General features: G+C 39.0%; 1 protein-coding gene across 1 annotated transcript in view; it reads left to right on the top strand.

Moving 5' to 3' along the window:
• Positions 1-2,631: 2,631 nt before the first annotated feature.
• Positions 2,632-16,840, top strand: part of Hil (peptidase hillarin) — a 49,079-nt gene continuing 34,870 nt past the window's right edge. Inside the window, exon 1 of the mRNA XM_089232256.1 lies at positions 2,632-3,467. Coding sequence (XP_089088382.1) covers positions 2,961-3,467 — 507 coding nt within the window. The 5' untranslated portion in view covers positions 2,632-2,960. The remainder of the gene's footprint in view (positions 3,468-16,840) is intronic.

Here is a 16,840-nt window from a genome sequence, read left to right as displayed (position 1 = left end):
TAAATTTTCAGAAATCCCGTCATAGTGATTCTCTGTATTGTAAAATATAAACAGACCAAATTTCATAAATAGCTCCAGCGGTTTCGGTTCGGCGTGATTTCTCTAATCTTTGAACTTCCTTATGACTCCCTAGGGGTCGAATTTCGAAAACCGTTTTTGATCAAATAATTAGTTCAAAGACTAAAAAACAAGAAAACCGGATAATGTTTTCAAAAAAGTCGGGACGGTGAGAAAAAAACCCGGGAAAATCGAAACTGTCCTGGAAAATACGGGACAAAATGCGGGAGGTAAGATCACTATATTCACAATGATTTTTTATAAAAGCAATTAAACCCTCTCACAATAAGCAAATCATCCGTCCCACAACGAGCTCTAGATCCCCCCATAACATTTGGGGACAGCACTTTCAACCGGTCACGCAAATGTTCAGCTACTGCTGTTATTGTTTCGACCCCCAACATGTCTCGATACAAAAATATTATAAAATGCTTCGACATATTTTAAGACACAAATTTTCTGCAGCATTTGTCACCCATTCCTTAACCAAGAAACCGGGATAACAAGGACTTTAAATGTTTTGCGAATATGTAGCTGATTTCACATATATGTACAAGGTCATTACAATCAAAGTTCCCGTACTCTGAGTAGTTTTTAAAACTGCTTTTTTGAATACAGCCAAATTAGACCATGGGAGAGAGATATATGAAATAAAAAAAAAGTTCAATATTTGACCACCAGGTGAAAAAGCGGCTCTTTTTTATAATTGAATTTTCCCTTCTCCCACGGACCATACAGCGTCGTGTTTCCCAATGTGGGCAATATTGCCCCCAGGGAGGAATAGAATGGTCCGAGAGGGCGATAGAAGCTACGGATTTAACATAGAACCCTATGGTTCACTTGAGTTGGGGGCGATGAGAGAAAACATTTCTGAAGGAGGGGGCGATAATATAGCGTATATATACCAAGTTTCAATGGAATACGTCCTCTAGAACGGGCACTGAGTAGATCGGAGTAGTGTCGGTAAACTGACGGGTGCTACATTGGTCTGAGCAGTGTCCGTATACTGACATTACTCACGTCAAATACAAATACAAGACCGCAACAGACAAAATGCCCAACGAGGTGGCTGAGAAAAAGATGCCCATAAAGAATATGGATGTCATATATTTCAAAATTACGGCAACCCTAATTAATAAAAAAAGCAATTACAAAAACTAGAAACAATATATACACGTGATAAAATATTATACAATGCCCATAAAGAATACTTATGGTTATCTTATTCTAAGTATGGATAGAGCTTCTCGATTTACCGCAACATGTTTATCGTATTTCTTTTTAAACGTGTCAATTGTGTTACAGTTTACTACCTCCGGGGGTAAACTATTCCATTTATTAACAACCCTATTAGAGAAAAATTCCCTTCTTGCATTGTCCCTCACCAGTCGATACTGGTGTCCCCTTGTAAAAGCAGTCGATTGGCGGTGTACTAAAAGTTCATAGTCCATCCGATTGAAAACACTTCGATCATATCTCCCCGACACCTGCGTTCGTCCAATGTAAACATATTCAAAAAATGAAGTCTCTCTTCATAACTCAAGCCCTGTGTGTCAATAAGGACACGCGTAGCTCTTCTCTGCACTCCCTTCAACCGTCTGTGATTTAGAATCATTGTTTGAACAACTATCACTATGTCGTCTGTTATTCAGAATCATTATTTGGAGAACTATCATTCTGTCATCTGCTATTTAGAATCATTGTTTGGACTACTACCACTCTGTCGTCTGATATTCAGAATCATTGTTTGAACAACTATCTCTATGTCGTCTGTTATTCAGAATCATTATTTGGAGAACTATCATTCTGTCATCTGCTATTTAGAATCATTGTTTGGATTACTATCACTCTGTCGTCTGATATTCAGAATCATAGTTTGGACGACTATTGCTCGTTCGTCTGCGATTTAGAATGATTGTTTGAACAACTATCACTATGTCGTCTGTTATTCAGAATCATTGTTGAAATCACTTCCTGATTTCTCTTTCAACGTTCTTCTCCGATTCTAAGTTATCATTCGATTTGCTCCCTCTTCAATATGAAGAGTATCTGCGTCTAATTAATATGCAACAAAACTTTTGAAACGATTCGACTCAGGAAAAGTTTCTCTTTATTCCTCAGGTAGCAGCAACAAATACACAATCATTTGACTTTCTCGTCCGCCTTTCACTTCCCACATAACAAACATTAGTTCTTTTTTCCCTTATCATCACCATCACTATGCGTAATACTTACCTCTTCCGCCCTCTCGAAGATACTGGCATCGTGTAGTACTTTTGACGGGAAAACTCGCTACAACAACGAGGAGATTGAACAAGCGGAATGTGGGAAGGCCCTAAGGCTTCTTTTGCGCAACCAGTTTCTAAAGAAAATTTACGTAGTGATAATAATTCTCTACTACTATAATATAACCAAACAGAAATAGAAAAAAAAAGAAGAAAGAGTGGACTGCGAGCTAGCGCCATCTATGTCCGTCATGCCTCAGTTAAAGGTGCACCTCTCTCCACCACTCAATTTACCTGCTTGGTCAGAAAAGAACAGGTAGAACCGACGACGACGGCTGCACCAAAAGGTAAACGAGCTGCTACTGCTAGGACGGGCGGAGGTGGTGCCCGTTGTTGTCATGGTGGTGCTGCTGCTGTTTCGCGTCGATAAACGTCATCAAAAAATTGCCTAATTCTTCATCAATATGTCTTCTTGCCACTTGTAATAACAAGACAACGTGTGTGTGTGTGCCGGAAGATTAGCGAAATGTGAATGCGCCGAGTGGTTTGTTTCCAACGAAAAAGACAAACGGTGTGAATAATTCGTGCCGCATGATATAGTGTGTGGTGTTGTGTTGTGTGTGGTTTGGTTCGATCACGTTCCCTTCTTCTTCTCCTTCCTCTTTCTCGATCGAGACCATGAACCAATACGAGAATTCGTGTCTGAGATGCGGCCAGACCGTATACCAAGTGGACAAGGTCGGGCCGCTTAAGGACTTCACGTTCTACCACCAGGGCTGCTTCAAGTGCCTCGTGTGCGGCTCGAAGCTGACCCTAAGGACCTACTACAATAACCAGCAGGATCAGGATGACAAGGAGGTCTACTGCCAGAACCACATGCCGAAGACGGGCCCGGGACACCTGGACGGGATGGCGGTCGGCATCAAGGCGGCCCTCACGGCACCCAAGACCAACCATCTCGTCAACGATCAGATACGGGGTTTCGGTAAGGGCACCTTCGATGCCGATGCCCTTGGGATCAAGAGTGCCCTGTCGTCTCCGAGGACTCACGACCCGGATTATTCCAGGAACCGTTCGGATATGGCCGGCAGGTTCGACGCAAGTGCTCTGCACATCACTCACGCTCTCAACGCTACCAAAGTCCAGAGAGGCTATCAGTACGAACGGAGAATGGACGACTATTTAGTGAGTCTGAATAATATATATATACTTTTTTTTTGAATTAGCAATATATTAAGGGTACATCTACAAACATTGCCCCAGAAAGGTGGGGCTGACAGGGCTCCAGCCCAAGAACCCATGATACTGTTAAGACTTCCCTGATGAAAAATGGATGCATGTGCGTTTGGACTATCTTACAGTAGCTCAAATACAGCACATACCTACTGTATTTACCCTTTAAGTGGTATTGACGAGATATCTCGCCTCCTTAAAGGCCTGTCATTTTAGCATTGACAAGCCCAGATACTTTTTAAGGTTCATTTCTCAATGGAACACATTTTACCTGCTAAAAATCGGAAGAAAACCTACTTAAATGAAACCTATTAATAGAATATATTGCAGTTTAAAGGGGTTTCAGTGATTTCTACTCGAAGGGTTAACGAAAGTTTTTACTCATGAGAAATTTGTTTTACGGAGAAACGTTTAAAGTGAAATAAGTTCAATCTCCCCCCCCCCCCCCCCGTGAAAGAAATTTCTGGCTACTGCCTGTCGTCAGAAATTTAGAATTAGAAGCACATTGTCTGGACGACGATTGCTCTGTCGTTTGCGATTTAGAATCATTGTTTGGACAACTACTGAATTGCTTTGTCGTCTGCGAATTAAAGTCATCGTTTGGACAACTACGGCCATGTCGTCTGCGATTTAACCCCTCCATGTACAAGCTTTTGGCAAGAAATTTGGATTATATCTATTTAACGAATCGGTGATAAATTAGGTAACTTTGTCCTAACATAACTGCACGTTAGAAAAAGGAAGATGGGAAAAGAAAAATGTATAAAAGGAAAAAGTATAACAGATAAGGTAAATAAAAGAGAGTTTTTTTAGTCTTCTCTTCACACCTCACCCTACATTTTCTCTTTCGCTCTCACATCTTTATAGTAGAAAGATACGTTATGCATGTGTGGAGAAAAATCACTAACAAGAGAGTAGAAAGAAAGCAGGGAAAGAAAAAGCAACATATCCGTAGATAATAGGGTGACTATAAAGCTTCGCGATGGTCAAGAGAGAGAAAAGAAAACACAGAGAACTTGTTTGAATTTATTTCACTGGTGTTTGGACGAAATATTACTCCCGTGATCGTAAAGAGGTTAAAATCATTGTTTGGACAACTATTGCTATGTCGTCTGTAATTTAGAATCACTGTATGAACAACTATTGCTTTGTAGTCTGCGGTTTAGAATAATTCTTTAGACTATTGCTCTCTCTCTCTTTCTCTCTCGTCTTTTTTTGATGCGTACTCGATCCAGTCTATACCGACTGTTGCCAATTTAAACCATTGCTTCAATTAAGGAACGGGACCGTATAACTCTACTATTATTCTTGTCGTCTGCAATTTAGAATGATTGTTTGGAACAACTATTGCTCTGTCGTCTATATTTTCACAAAAACACCATAAAATTTAATATTTTATCAAAAAATATTCGGCTTGTTCCTTAATTTCATAAAAACTAAAAATAGTTCACAAGATCGATTTCATCCGCCATCAAATCAGATCGATTCGATTATAAATTTAGAGGAATTTTTGAGATTTTTTTTTCCTCTCCTATTTTTTCTGTAACCACGAACAGCTTGATTCGTGATATTATGGATGAGTTTTCAACACGCGATTCGCCCATTTATAATGAGAGACATTCGGAGGGTCCTTGACGGAGAACAGATAAATTTCCCACGACTACGATCCATTTAAGAAGTCATTAAAAAATAAAACCATTCTTTCCGTAATTTATGTTATTTTCTTCCTGTTTTTTACAATGAAGATTTTTTTTTATAGATAATATATATATATATAACTTTGAAAGCGAGATTTCAGTATCGAATAAGGAAAAAATTTATCCTCTTCGAAATTTTGTGAAGTTCAACTAATTTCCATAAGTGTGATTCCGATATTAATACTTTTTGAACAACAACAACACACACATATTCTCCCTTCCCTACCAATATATGGTCATCTTCATCTTATTAGGGACACAGATTTTGACGTTGTAATCACCGTGATGACAGTCCTTCACTGCATAGCAACATCTTCACTCTCAATCACTGTGATGAATGTTAATATATCTTTCTGAAAACATTTTCACCCACAATGACAATCACAGTGATGTCCAATATTCCCCCGCCCCGAAAAATATAACATTACTTCACCCACAATCACACTGTGATGTGACAATGACTCAGTCTTCACCCATCTCATTTCACCCTTGATCAAGGGTTCATCTCTCAGTATCTACACCCTTAATCATTTGATCATTTATCAGTCATTCCTGCACTCGTGGACTGATTAGGTGGGGGGAGGGGCATAGTTCAGGTTGACTTTCAACTACCTCTCGGCGTTAGAACTGCCTTACTATCCCGGTGTATAGCCATGACGCAAATTACAGTACTTTCATTTTATCGCGAAGGGACAGCTATGTTAGAATGGTGTTTTTGTGGGATCTAATGATGTCCGAGTAGTGCATGTCATGTGTTCAAGTGCTACCATCTGGCTTCCAAATCTGAAGTGAGAAACCGGCACTTTCTTATTCGGAATTGCTATCGACGTGATTGAAGTGTTGCAGGTTTGAATGCTCCTTGTGGAGAGACATTTTTATGGGGACTTCTGCGGTATCGATGTCTACTGTCATCTGTCTTCCAGAAGTGGAAGTTATACCCCTGAGGTTAAGAGTCTGGAATGATTTTGTGTTGAATTCAGTGGGTTTCGAACTTTTTACTCTTCAAAAATATCTTCGATACCAATATCTTGTCGGCCTAGGCTACCTTATTTTCATCCGCAATCATTTTGTGTTGGCAATACTTCCCTCAAAACACCTTTGCCAAGTGTCACAGCGATGACACACACAAGCACGATCCTCCCTGAAAAACATCTTTACCTACGATAACAATCACAATGTTGATAAATGTCATCTTCCCCCCCCCCTTCCCCCGTTTTTTTAAAGTAACATCTGCACTCATAATCACTATCATGGCAATGTCTCTATGAAAAATACCTGCATCCACAATCGCTGTGGTGTGGAAACGTTTCCCTGAAAAATTTTACACCCACACTCACTAATTCACAATGTTGGCAACTGTCTACCTGGAAAAGAAACATCGTCCCTCGCAATCACCTTGATGGCAATTGTCTCCCTGCAAAAACATCTCATATTCATTTCTATTGGGCCACGTCATTTTATGAACACGAGGGGTTAAATTTTAGACCGGGATCTACAGTTTATAGCTAATTGCGAATGGCTTTAATGTAGAGATTTCCTGTGATTGTACGTAGTAATATGCTGTATGTTTATCTTGACGTCATCTCTTTCACAAGTGGAAGTTGTACGTCTCGTTTGTGCGATGAGCACTTAGTGCAAGGATGCTCAACCTTTAAGAGAGTGCGGGCCACTTCATTGGTTTGAAAACGGGCTCCCAATAAACTCGATTCTCCCCCGTGGCCCCCTTGCAATCGGGGGGGGGGGCATATAGTCCTATGTTGAGAAACACTGATTTCATCTATATCTCTACCATAATGGCTAATAACGTCGTCGTCGTCTCGTGAAACCAAAATCTCGGAATCGCGTCACGTGGTGAGAAGTTCGAACGTTGACTCTTTCAGTATCCGGAAAAAAAAAAAAAAAAAAATATATATATATATATATATATATATATATATGTATGTATGGTGCATGTAGCAAAGTGAGACATGAGGGAGGGAGAAAGAAAATAATAGACCTAATATACAACAAAAGGAATGCGGGTCAATGTCCTCAATGGCGCTTTCATTCACAAAACAACGGCAACACCTTTTTTATTTATTTGCGATGGCCTACTTTAATAAATTCAGCCGTTGTTTTATCGAGGAAAGGCTATCTTTGTTCTTTCGTCTCCACACGATAGCACCCATCCATTATGTAAAGACCAGCATGGCATAGTTAACCAGGATATGCTCGATAGCTATCATCGTCTCTGATGTTGGGGCGAGTCCAAGCCACGGGAACATCTTCTTTTACTGCCTTGAAACACCTATTGCATTGTGTGAAGGCGATCCTTTATTCTTTCGTTTTTGCGTGGACTCTTCCGTTCCCCGAATAATACGATTCTGGGAACCGCAAAGTCCAGTCATATCGGCAAGACGTTTTTTGCTCTCATTCTGATTTGCAGACGACGGAGCAATAGTTGCCCCAACAATGATTCTAAATTGCAGACGACAAAACAATATTACTCCACCAAACAACTGCTCTAAATATACTGAAAATTTTAATTTTCTGGATGTCATGCCGAAACTAATATTTGGAAAGAAAAGTGATTTTCCTCCGATAATCGAACCCGGGTCCCCTTGCATACCGGGAAAGTAACCAATACACCAGAGACACACTTTTCAATTCCTTATAACACGCTTTAGTAGCGTGAGGCGCTGAATGGAGACTTAACAGCCTCTCTTAACTACAGCAATTTTCGCCCCAGTTGGCGTTTTTGTATTAAGAGATGTAATTAAGAGAGATCTCTTAACTAGTAAAATGCAAAAATGGAAGAAAAGAAGTGAAAACAGATCTGAAATGAGAGGTTCCCACCCCTATTCCCCCCCCGTTTTCTTTTAAATGTTACCATATCAGTCTAGTAAAGCTTTTAATTGATTTCTTTTATATATCCTGTGCATGTTTTCAATTAGAATGGCATGATGACACATGGCGCGACGTAAATAATTGGCAAGCACAAGATTTCCTCTGTTGAAATCCTACAAAACGTAGGCAGTGATTGACCACCAAACTTTGAATTACCGACGACCGAGCGATGATTGCCAAACCATTGATTTTAGATCGTAGACGACTGAGCAATAATTGTCCAGAAATGTATCTAAATCGCAGATGCAAGAGCAATGGCTGTCAAGATAATGATTCTAAATTGCAGACGACAGTAACAGTTGCCCAAATAATTATTCTAAATTGCTGACGACAGTAACAGTTGCCCAAATAATTATTCTAAATTGCAGACGACAAAGCAATATTTCTCCAAACAATGGCTCTAAATTGCAGAAAACAGAGCAATATTTGTCTAACCAATGATTATAAATCCCAAAAAAAAAAACAGAGCAAGAGTTGTCAAAGCAATGTTGTTGTCTATATCGTAGAAAACAAAACAATATGGTTGTCCAAATAATGATTCTAAATCGCAAACGACAGGTCAGTCGCCAGAAATTTCTTTCGGGAAGGGGGAACTGAACTTATTTCACAGTAAACTTAATTAGATCATACAGCGTTATTATTCCTTTTCTCACATCCTTTATCCGTGGCTACGACTTTCGCAGACAACAGAGCAATGACCGAAAGTTTGAAGGTAAAAATCGCAGCCAATAGAGCAATGATATGATCAAACATCTCTAAATTTTAGTTTTGTTTGATTGAAGTTTTTTTACTGTGTTGTAAAATATCCCTGTTTTCCTTCCGTAGGTAAACGAGTCAGCTTAATACATAATTTCCCAAACTATTCATTCCATTTGCCTCCTCCCCTTCTTCAGAAATTTCTTTCTCCCATCGCCCCAAAACTCAAGTGCACCCATAGTATTTTGTTATACATGTAGATTTTATCACCCGGCTGGACCATTCCATCGTCCACCAAGGGGCGATATTGCCCACTTTGGGAAACACTGGTTTAATCGAATGCAATCACCGTAGAATAACCCGTGGCTATTCGTGCTCATTCTTTTCCGGTTTCACTATACCACCCTGCCCACTCGAAAATTTATCGCATAAAAACTGTAATATACTTACTAGTTCACGAAGTAAAGGGTACAAAAACAAACGTTCATTTCCTTCCCTCAGGAGGTTGTTTTACTTTAAATTTTCGTTGAATGCATTTGTTACGAAACTGCAACGATGCATCAAAAAGTAATTTACCATTTACCAGTTGCTCTGTTGTTACAGGGGTTGTTTCTTATGTAAAAAAAGAGTAAAAAAATTGATCGAGACATTGTACAAAGCGTGAAAAGGATTATGAATGGATTACGAAATTTCGCCTAAAAAAAAAAGACAAACGAAAGCGTAAGTTATATCATCGTCATCAGAAACTTCCAAAATAGTCAGCGCAGACGACAGTCGTAAAGAATTCAACGAACTTTAGCCGCTGTTCTTTTTCGTTTCTTTCACAGTTGGAAGGTTTTTCCCGCCTATTTTCTCCAAGCCCACCCTCCTTCCTTCTGAAAAATCCATTTGAAAATAGAAAGAAGCACCTTCTCATGTTCATTTATTACATGATCTACGATAATTCGGTTTTCTTCCTGCCTACATCGTCATCATCATCGTAGAACTTCTTATCCGGTGAAATGGTTCAGAAAATAGGTCCCGCCGAGAAAGATCCTTTTTGTTGTCAACAAAATTATTCTACGTATTCTAGGCAGATTTTTTTTTTTCCTACACCATTTTCTTACACGCACCTTTTGCTTACCATTGTCGTCTGCTTTTCAATAACAATTTTCATTTTCGTTTCCTCTTTTTCATTTGGATACTGATATAAATCGCATTATTCCTAGAATACGGCAAAATAATAATTTGCTGAAGAAAAAAAAAGAAAAATGAAAGGTGGTGTAAAAAAAGGTATCTGATAATGTATAAAAAGTTGTTTTTCCTTTTCCCTTTCGGGAACAATAATAGTCTTAAAGCTATTATTTCACTCATATGCAAGGTGACAATAATTCGGGGGGGGGGGCACATTTTATGGATGCACAACTCGCATTATGCAACGAATTCCCGATTTAAAAAAAAAATGCTAACGTGAAAAAATAAGCATTTTCACTCAAATGATGAGATGACCAATTATAATGAAAAAATAAAAATGTCCCGTAAAATATGGATCAAAAATGCTCACTTTATTTATATAGATGTTTGTGTCGTCTGCAGGAATCAAAACCGGAAATTATTAAGTTTCATTAACGGTAGATGCCTTCTTCCCGCATCAGAACAATCAAAATCAAAAACAATCAGTACAGATTACAAAAATAGGATACAATATGCATAAATATATAAACGAAAAAAAAAATTCCCACAAAAATATAGAATTTTTTGTGCAATAACATTTTAAGGGTTTCCAGGAAACGGGTCACAAAAGTACAATCTGTATTTTATCCAATATCTGGAGAATTTAATCAATTCATAGTGTAAAAAAGATTGCGATTGTGACATGAATAGAACACGCGGAAGAAAATTAATCATATCGGATCATATGGTCACCTTATGAGATTTTTGTGTCGTCTGCTGGAATCAAAACGGAAAATTAACGTACGTAACATTCATGCATCATCTACACCACTGGAGACACGACCCTGCCTTACTTGTTTCACGCACTGTGGCTTGAGGCGCTGAAATAGAGGCATTAATTATAATTAATGAGTCTATTTCGGTAGCCTCTCTTAACTTCTGCAAATGGCCCCCAGGTGGGACGGTAGAGAGAGATGGACGGTTTTTTTTCAGCCTAAGATATCAAGTAAATTACTCATGAACTCCGAAATTACTTCTCATTGATTTTGAAATTATTTCTCTCATTTAGTTCTGAAATGTTTTCTAAAAGTGAATTTGAAAATACTTCTTTCAAGAATTCTAGAATACATTTTTTCATTGGGATGTTTTGTTTTTCGGCGTTTCTATAAATTGTGCAACTATGTGAGCCTTTTCTTGGACGGGCCGCTGCAAAAAAACCTCGAGGGCTATACGTGGCCCGCGAGCCATGAGTTGAAGACCCCTGATGCAAGGTTTTATAAATAATAATTTTATTCCCAATGAATAGATCGAATGTCGCCTCCATTCGCTAACAGTAAAGAAACATGGCGTTACCGAATTATAGAAAACCGAACACGCGCGCGCGCTGGGCAAAATTAGAAGAAAACCCACGTAATAAAATTATACACGTAAATATAAGCATTTCTCAATGGAGCCCATTGACAAAACCACGAGTAGGTGACTGGGTTAAATAACGTGCGTGTGTGTGATCAGTTTTTTTATATATTTCCATCAATATTTATTATAAAAAAAAGAAACGATTGTCCTCCAATATATTATTAATACCATTAATCACAATTCGACTCTCGTGAAAAATCGGGAGGGGGGGGGGGGGAGGAAGAATGTCACGGAAGGATTCAACGCTCCCCCCCCCCTCCCCCCCGGTCTTGTAATGAAACACGAGCTATCCCCATCTTAATGACCTTCAGGCACGTTACACGCATGAAAAATCGATTTCTATTTTTCCTCTCTATCGCCCCTAAGGGTAACAAACACGAATCCCTCTTGAGGCGCTATCGAAAGTGCCTTTTTCTTAGCCTATTTCTTCGATATTGCCGCTGCTGATCTAATTTCATTTTGACGTTACATTTCTCCATCAATCTACATTTCATTTGTAATTTTAGATTTAGTAATGTTGACGATTGCCTTGAATTATCAGAAATATTCCAGTATTTATAATTTTTAATCTCATTTTCAATAAAGTCCAGAAAGTACCGGCGTTGAATATTGTAATAGGGAAAATGAAATCGCTACCCGGAACAAGAAATATATAATTTTACTCCAATTATTTCACTCATTCAATCTGTGCGAAAACTATTAATTAATTTAGAAACCATACTTGCTTGCTTATCTTATAATCTATAAAATACGTATGTTTTAATGTATTTAATACAATATTGACGATTCGAAGTACCCGAAAACATAAAAATAAAGATTATGTGAGATAAAATAAATACTGTTAAAAAATATAAGAAATGTCGAGTTGAACGGATCAAGGCGGTCTTTTCACGGTGATGTTTTCGAAGCTGAAATTGTTACCCTCGTCAATTGTTTTGATTCGCAGTCATACGTTTTTGTCGTCTGCCTAACGTCAAGATTTTGTCTTCTACACAATCGACGTTTGATTGTCAGCGCAATTTCTAGATTTTGCTATATGCACAATCTCGAGTTTTTTTTTTGTCTGCATAATTCTTTGGTTTGCACATCGACATGTCGTCATCTGCACAATCTCGAGGTTTTGTCATTCGCGCAATTTCGAGTCGGTTGTATGCACGATTTCGACATTTTTCTGTGTACACGATTTCGACATTTTGTTGTATGCACAATTTAGATATTTTGTTGTATGCACAATTTAGATATTTTGTTGTATGCACAATTTAGATATTTTGTTGTATGCACAATTTAGATATTTTGTTGTATGCACAATTTAGATATTTTGTTGTATGCACAATTTAGATATTTTGTTGTATGCACAATTTAGATATTTCGCTGTATGCAGAATTTCGAGTTTTTCTGTCGCGTCCACAATTTAGAGGTTTGGCCATCCGCGCAGTTTCGAGTTTCTGTCGTCTGCCACAATTTCGAGTTTCTGTCGTCTGCCACAATTTCGAGATTTTGCTGTATGCACAATTTCTAGTTTCTTTCGTGTTCTCGACTTCGAGGCTCAAATGCGAGCTGATCTCCCCAGTTCATCTCACCACAGAGAACAACTGCCTACAACGGTACAAATCTTCAACGCATAGTCAGAAAAATTGATGGCAGCACTACACATAACTAGCATTACACAGTAACAAACTGCACGTTAGGTTCACAACGTGTACATGCACATTCCATTATGTACCAATTCGTTAGAAATTCCGCTGAGGAATGTGGACGAGGTGCATGTGGGCTTTAGCAGTAGTTTCTTTCGTGTGCACAATGGATATTTTGTCGTCTGCGCAATGGATATTTTGTCGTCTGCACGATTTCGAGTTTCTGTTGTATGGAAAATTTTGGATTTTCTTTGTCACACAGTTGATATTTTGTCGTCTGCGTAATTTTGAAATTTTGCTGTATGCATAATTTTAAGTTTCTAACGGGCGACGAGAGAGAAAAGTGAGAAAAACTCTTGGCCATACAAAAAATTTGTATCGTAAGGGAATTCAGCCAAAACAAAAAAAGGGGATTTTTGGAAGGGGAAAAAAGGAACATTTTGTTCAGCTTGACTTTATTGGAAGTTTTCTGGAGGCTTTTTGATACTATGTTCTACCTTATGTTTATCAAACTGGGAGGGTCTTGACCATATTGTCGTCGGTCTAAATGTCATATCGCTATTAAAAAAAATCCAAGTATTGTTATTACGTTATGACTTCATCACGTGATTCGCACAGCGATGACGAATTTTTAAATCGACTTCTCTCGTAGACGGAAGAAAAAAAAGTGAACACTTCCTGTTATCGACGGGTTAGCCAATGCGGCTATTTACCACGACAACACAGTGTATCTCTTCTAAACAGAACTCTATAATATCATAGGAGTAGTATATTGAAATAGTATTCATTTCCTGAGTATTTTCTTCTTTTTTTTTTGGTTCTGCTGACCTTGCCGAAAGTATGTTTGTTGGAGGCAATTGCTGCTGGTGCAACTTATTACAGCCACGCCCGCTTGGCAGCTTGCCTTGTCTGCTCAGTGGAGGAAAGAAAAAAACTGCATAAAATTGCGAAACTTTAACGATCTTTTCTTCACAATTACGAATCACGGTAAAATATGTGGAGACGCCTACGAAGAAAACAAGAGAAGTTTGAGAGGACTGGATTCCGAATGGTGTTGATGGGGTCAGAATGAATGATCCTATGGAATAAAAAGCCCTTTTCACCTGGTGCGACTAGTATTTGCTCAACTATCTACGGCGTAGAGTATCAAAGTTCGCAAAATACCTTGATGCCATTTGACTTAAAAAAAGAACTGCAAATGCTTATTTACTTTCGGCAGGGAAAAAGAACAGTCCCTAAAATGATACGTTAATCGATCCTGAAATATTATTGGTTGTAATCTGATTAGAAATATGAAGTACAAAGATATTCGCCAAATATACAGAAAATTAAACATCAGACAGAAGTTTCAAGATTAATATAACCCCATCGTCAATGGGAATAGCCTCTTATAGCGCCAGCCGCTCGCTGCAATAAAAGCACGTGGTCGAATCGAAAGCCGACGCGTGATAGAGATGATGATCGTGACAAAGGCAAAGGAAGAGATTGTGATCCCAATACTTAAACTTACCTTTTTGTGCTCAATAACAACTTGCCCATCTCTGCCACTCCATCATCGATACTCTCCGTCTAATAATCGTAATCGCTTCATGATCACCACTATACCTTCCCCTGCCATCATCACCACTATAACGCGTTGGCTTTCGATTCGACCCGATGCCGCCTCGATAGCAAAGTATTTAGGAAGTATTGTCCGACCACGTGATTTTATTTCGTCGAGCATCCTGCTCTATAACCGGCTATTTCCACTGATAAAGGAGCCATATTAACCTTGAAACTGCTGTTTGATGTGCTTAATTTCTGAAACAGTATTTCCATTACATAAGTTGTTTTCCCCTGCATATTAATGAAGGTACTTGATTAAAATGAATGTTTCATACGATACACGATATACCATTGGAACGTTTGCTGTAGAGCAGTGGTCTTCAAAGTGTGCGTGACGGTCCCCCCCCCCCCCCGGATGGCATCAAATTTTGTCACGGGCGTCACACCGAGCAGAGGATATTGATATATGTCGATAAAATGATCAGTAGGAATTAGACTTCACCCAATCACATTTGCACAAAACACCCTCTGAAGGTTCATTAACAAACATTTTGGATAATTTTGGTATTTTCATCCGGAACAGAATTTTTCAGTTCGAAAGAAATTAGTGATATTTATGACGCAAAATCATTTACGCCATTTAATATCACGTCATTTCATGACCTTCATTAGCCATGAAGGTCATGAAATGACCTGATATTTCATTAAGGTCATCAAGTATCTCGTTATTTCCTGACCTTTATTGTTCGTGGTCATTAAATGACTGAAATGACGTGATTTTTTTTTTACGTCATTCAGAGAAAATGACCAAATTTTCACGTCATATTTGACGTCAGGCGACTATTTGGGTTGTATGCTATCGGTAAAAAGACGAAGTAATGTCATTGCAAAACGATGGCTGATTAAGACAGCTGGTAAACAATGGTTGAATAACGCAGCTGGCAAATGATGGCTAAGTGAGGAGTGAGGGCACTGGCTAATGATGTCTAGTGCAAAGAAGCCACTGGTAAATGATGATCAAGGTAAGGGTGCAGTGAGTAAATTATCTATCTGAGCACTGGCTCACTTGCACACTAAATTTCATTAGTTTCCACAATGTTGCCGCTTTGGTAGTCGAGTGGTCGTAGTGACGGACTCTCATTGTGAGGTCCCGGGTTCGCACCTCATTGGTGCAACAGTGGTGAAGTTGGTTTTCTGTGGTTCTTAACTTCGAGGCACGAATGCGAGCCGATCTTCCCATTAAAAAAATCTCGCCACAAAGAGCAACAGGTCTACAAACGGTACAAATATTCAATCATTACACTTCACTCACGTAGCTTCTGAAACATAGGTGACAGCACTGAAAAATCAGACAAAATACTATAACTAGATACTCACTCAGACTGTTAGGTACACACATACTTATACTTCCGGCACAACTTACTAGGTAGTAAATTTGTCCATGCTGAGATATAGACATGAGTTGTGCTCGGTTTGAAAGAAAGTTTTCCCCCCAATGAATCTTATAAAGAAGTCACTTCAAGGGAACCCGTGACTCCAGAAAATAATGACAGAAGCCACCATGTTGAAAAAAAGCGGTGGAGCTGCACGCAAAATACAAAAGCAGATAAGAGTTATTTTTCCTCACTTATTTACATTCTATGTTTCGTATATCATCAAAACACTTTTTTACGGGTTTCCCTTAATTCCTCGAAGAAATTCGATCTCAATAATCAGGGCCGCAACTAGATGCTTGGTCACCCGGGGCCTTGGTCACCCCCTTGTAATGTTGAAGGAGAGGTTTGAGAATAAAATTTGCGCCCCTCTGATCTAGCGCCCGGGGCACGAGACCCGCCTGCTCCCCCCCCCCTCCCAGTTGTGATCCCGGCAATAATATAACAACTCTCGGAAAGAAATCATAAAGTAAATTTAGAATCATCGCCTCGGAAGAACAAATCGAATGCAAACGTGCAATAAAAGAAATTCCACGAGCGTTTTCAGCCTTTATTCCAATAATATCATCGTTGAGGACTTGTTGAATGCCTACGCGCCATTGACATTCTTCGTGGCCATTAAGAAAAAGGGAGTTGAATACACCCAAGAGGGAGCAAAAAAATAATAATAATGGTAATAATAACAGGAGAGAAAATGGCTGCATTGTTTCTCGACACAAATTTCCGAACACACACACACGCACACATTTTACAAGAGAATCTTCACAAGCAGGAGCGCGATAAACGTAGGCCGGTTTATCTTTCCGAGGCCGTGACTCGCCCATCTTGGCGACAACCTTGGTCGAACGCATGCGCCCCAAAAGAAT

The sequence above is a fragment of the Pholcus phalangioides genome, unplaced genomic scaffold, assembly GCF_987345545.1.
Source record: "Pholcus phalangioides strain wild (caught in Gottingen) unplaced genomic scaffold, Ppha-v1.0 ptg000005l_1, whole genome shotgun sequence".
Taxonomy (NCBI): Eukaryota; Metazoa; Arthropoda; class Arachnida; order Araneae; family Pholcidae; genus Pholcus; species Pholcus phalangioides.
The sequence above is the reverse complement of the archived record's forward strand: the minus strand, read 5'-3'. Positions and strand labels throughout refer to the sequence as shown.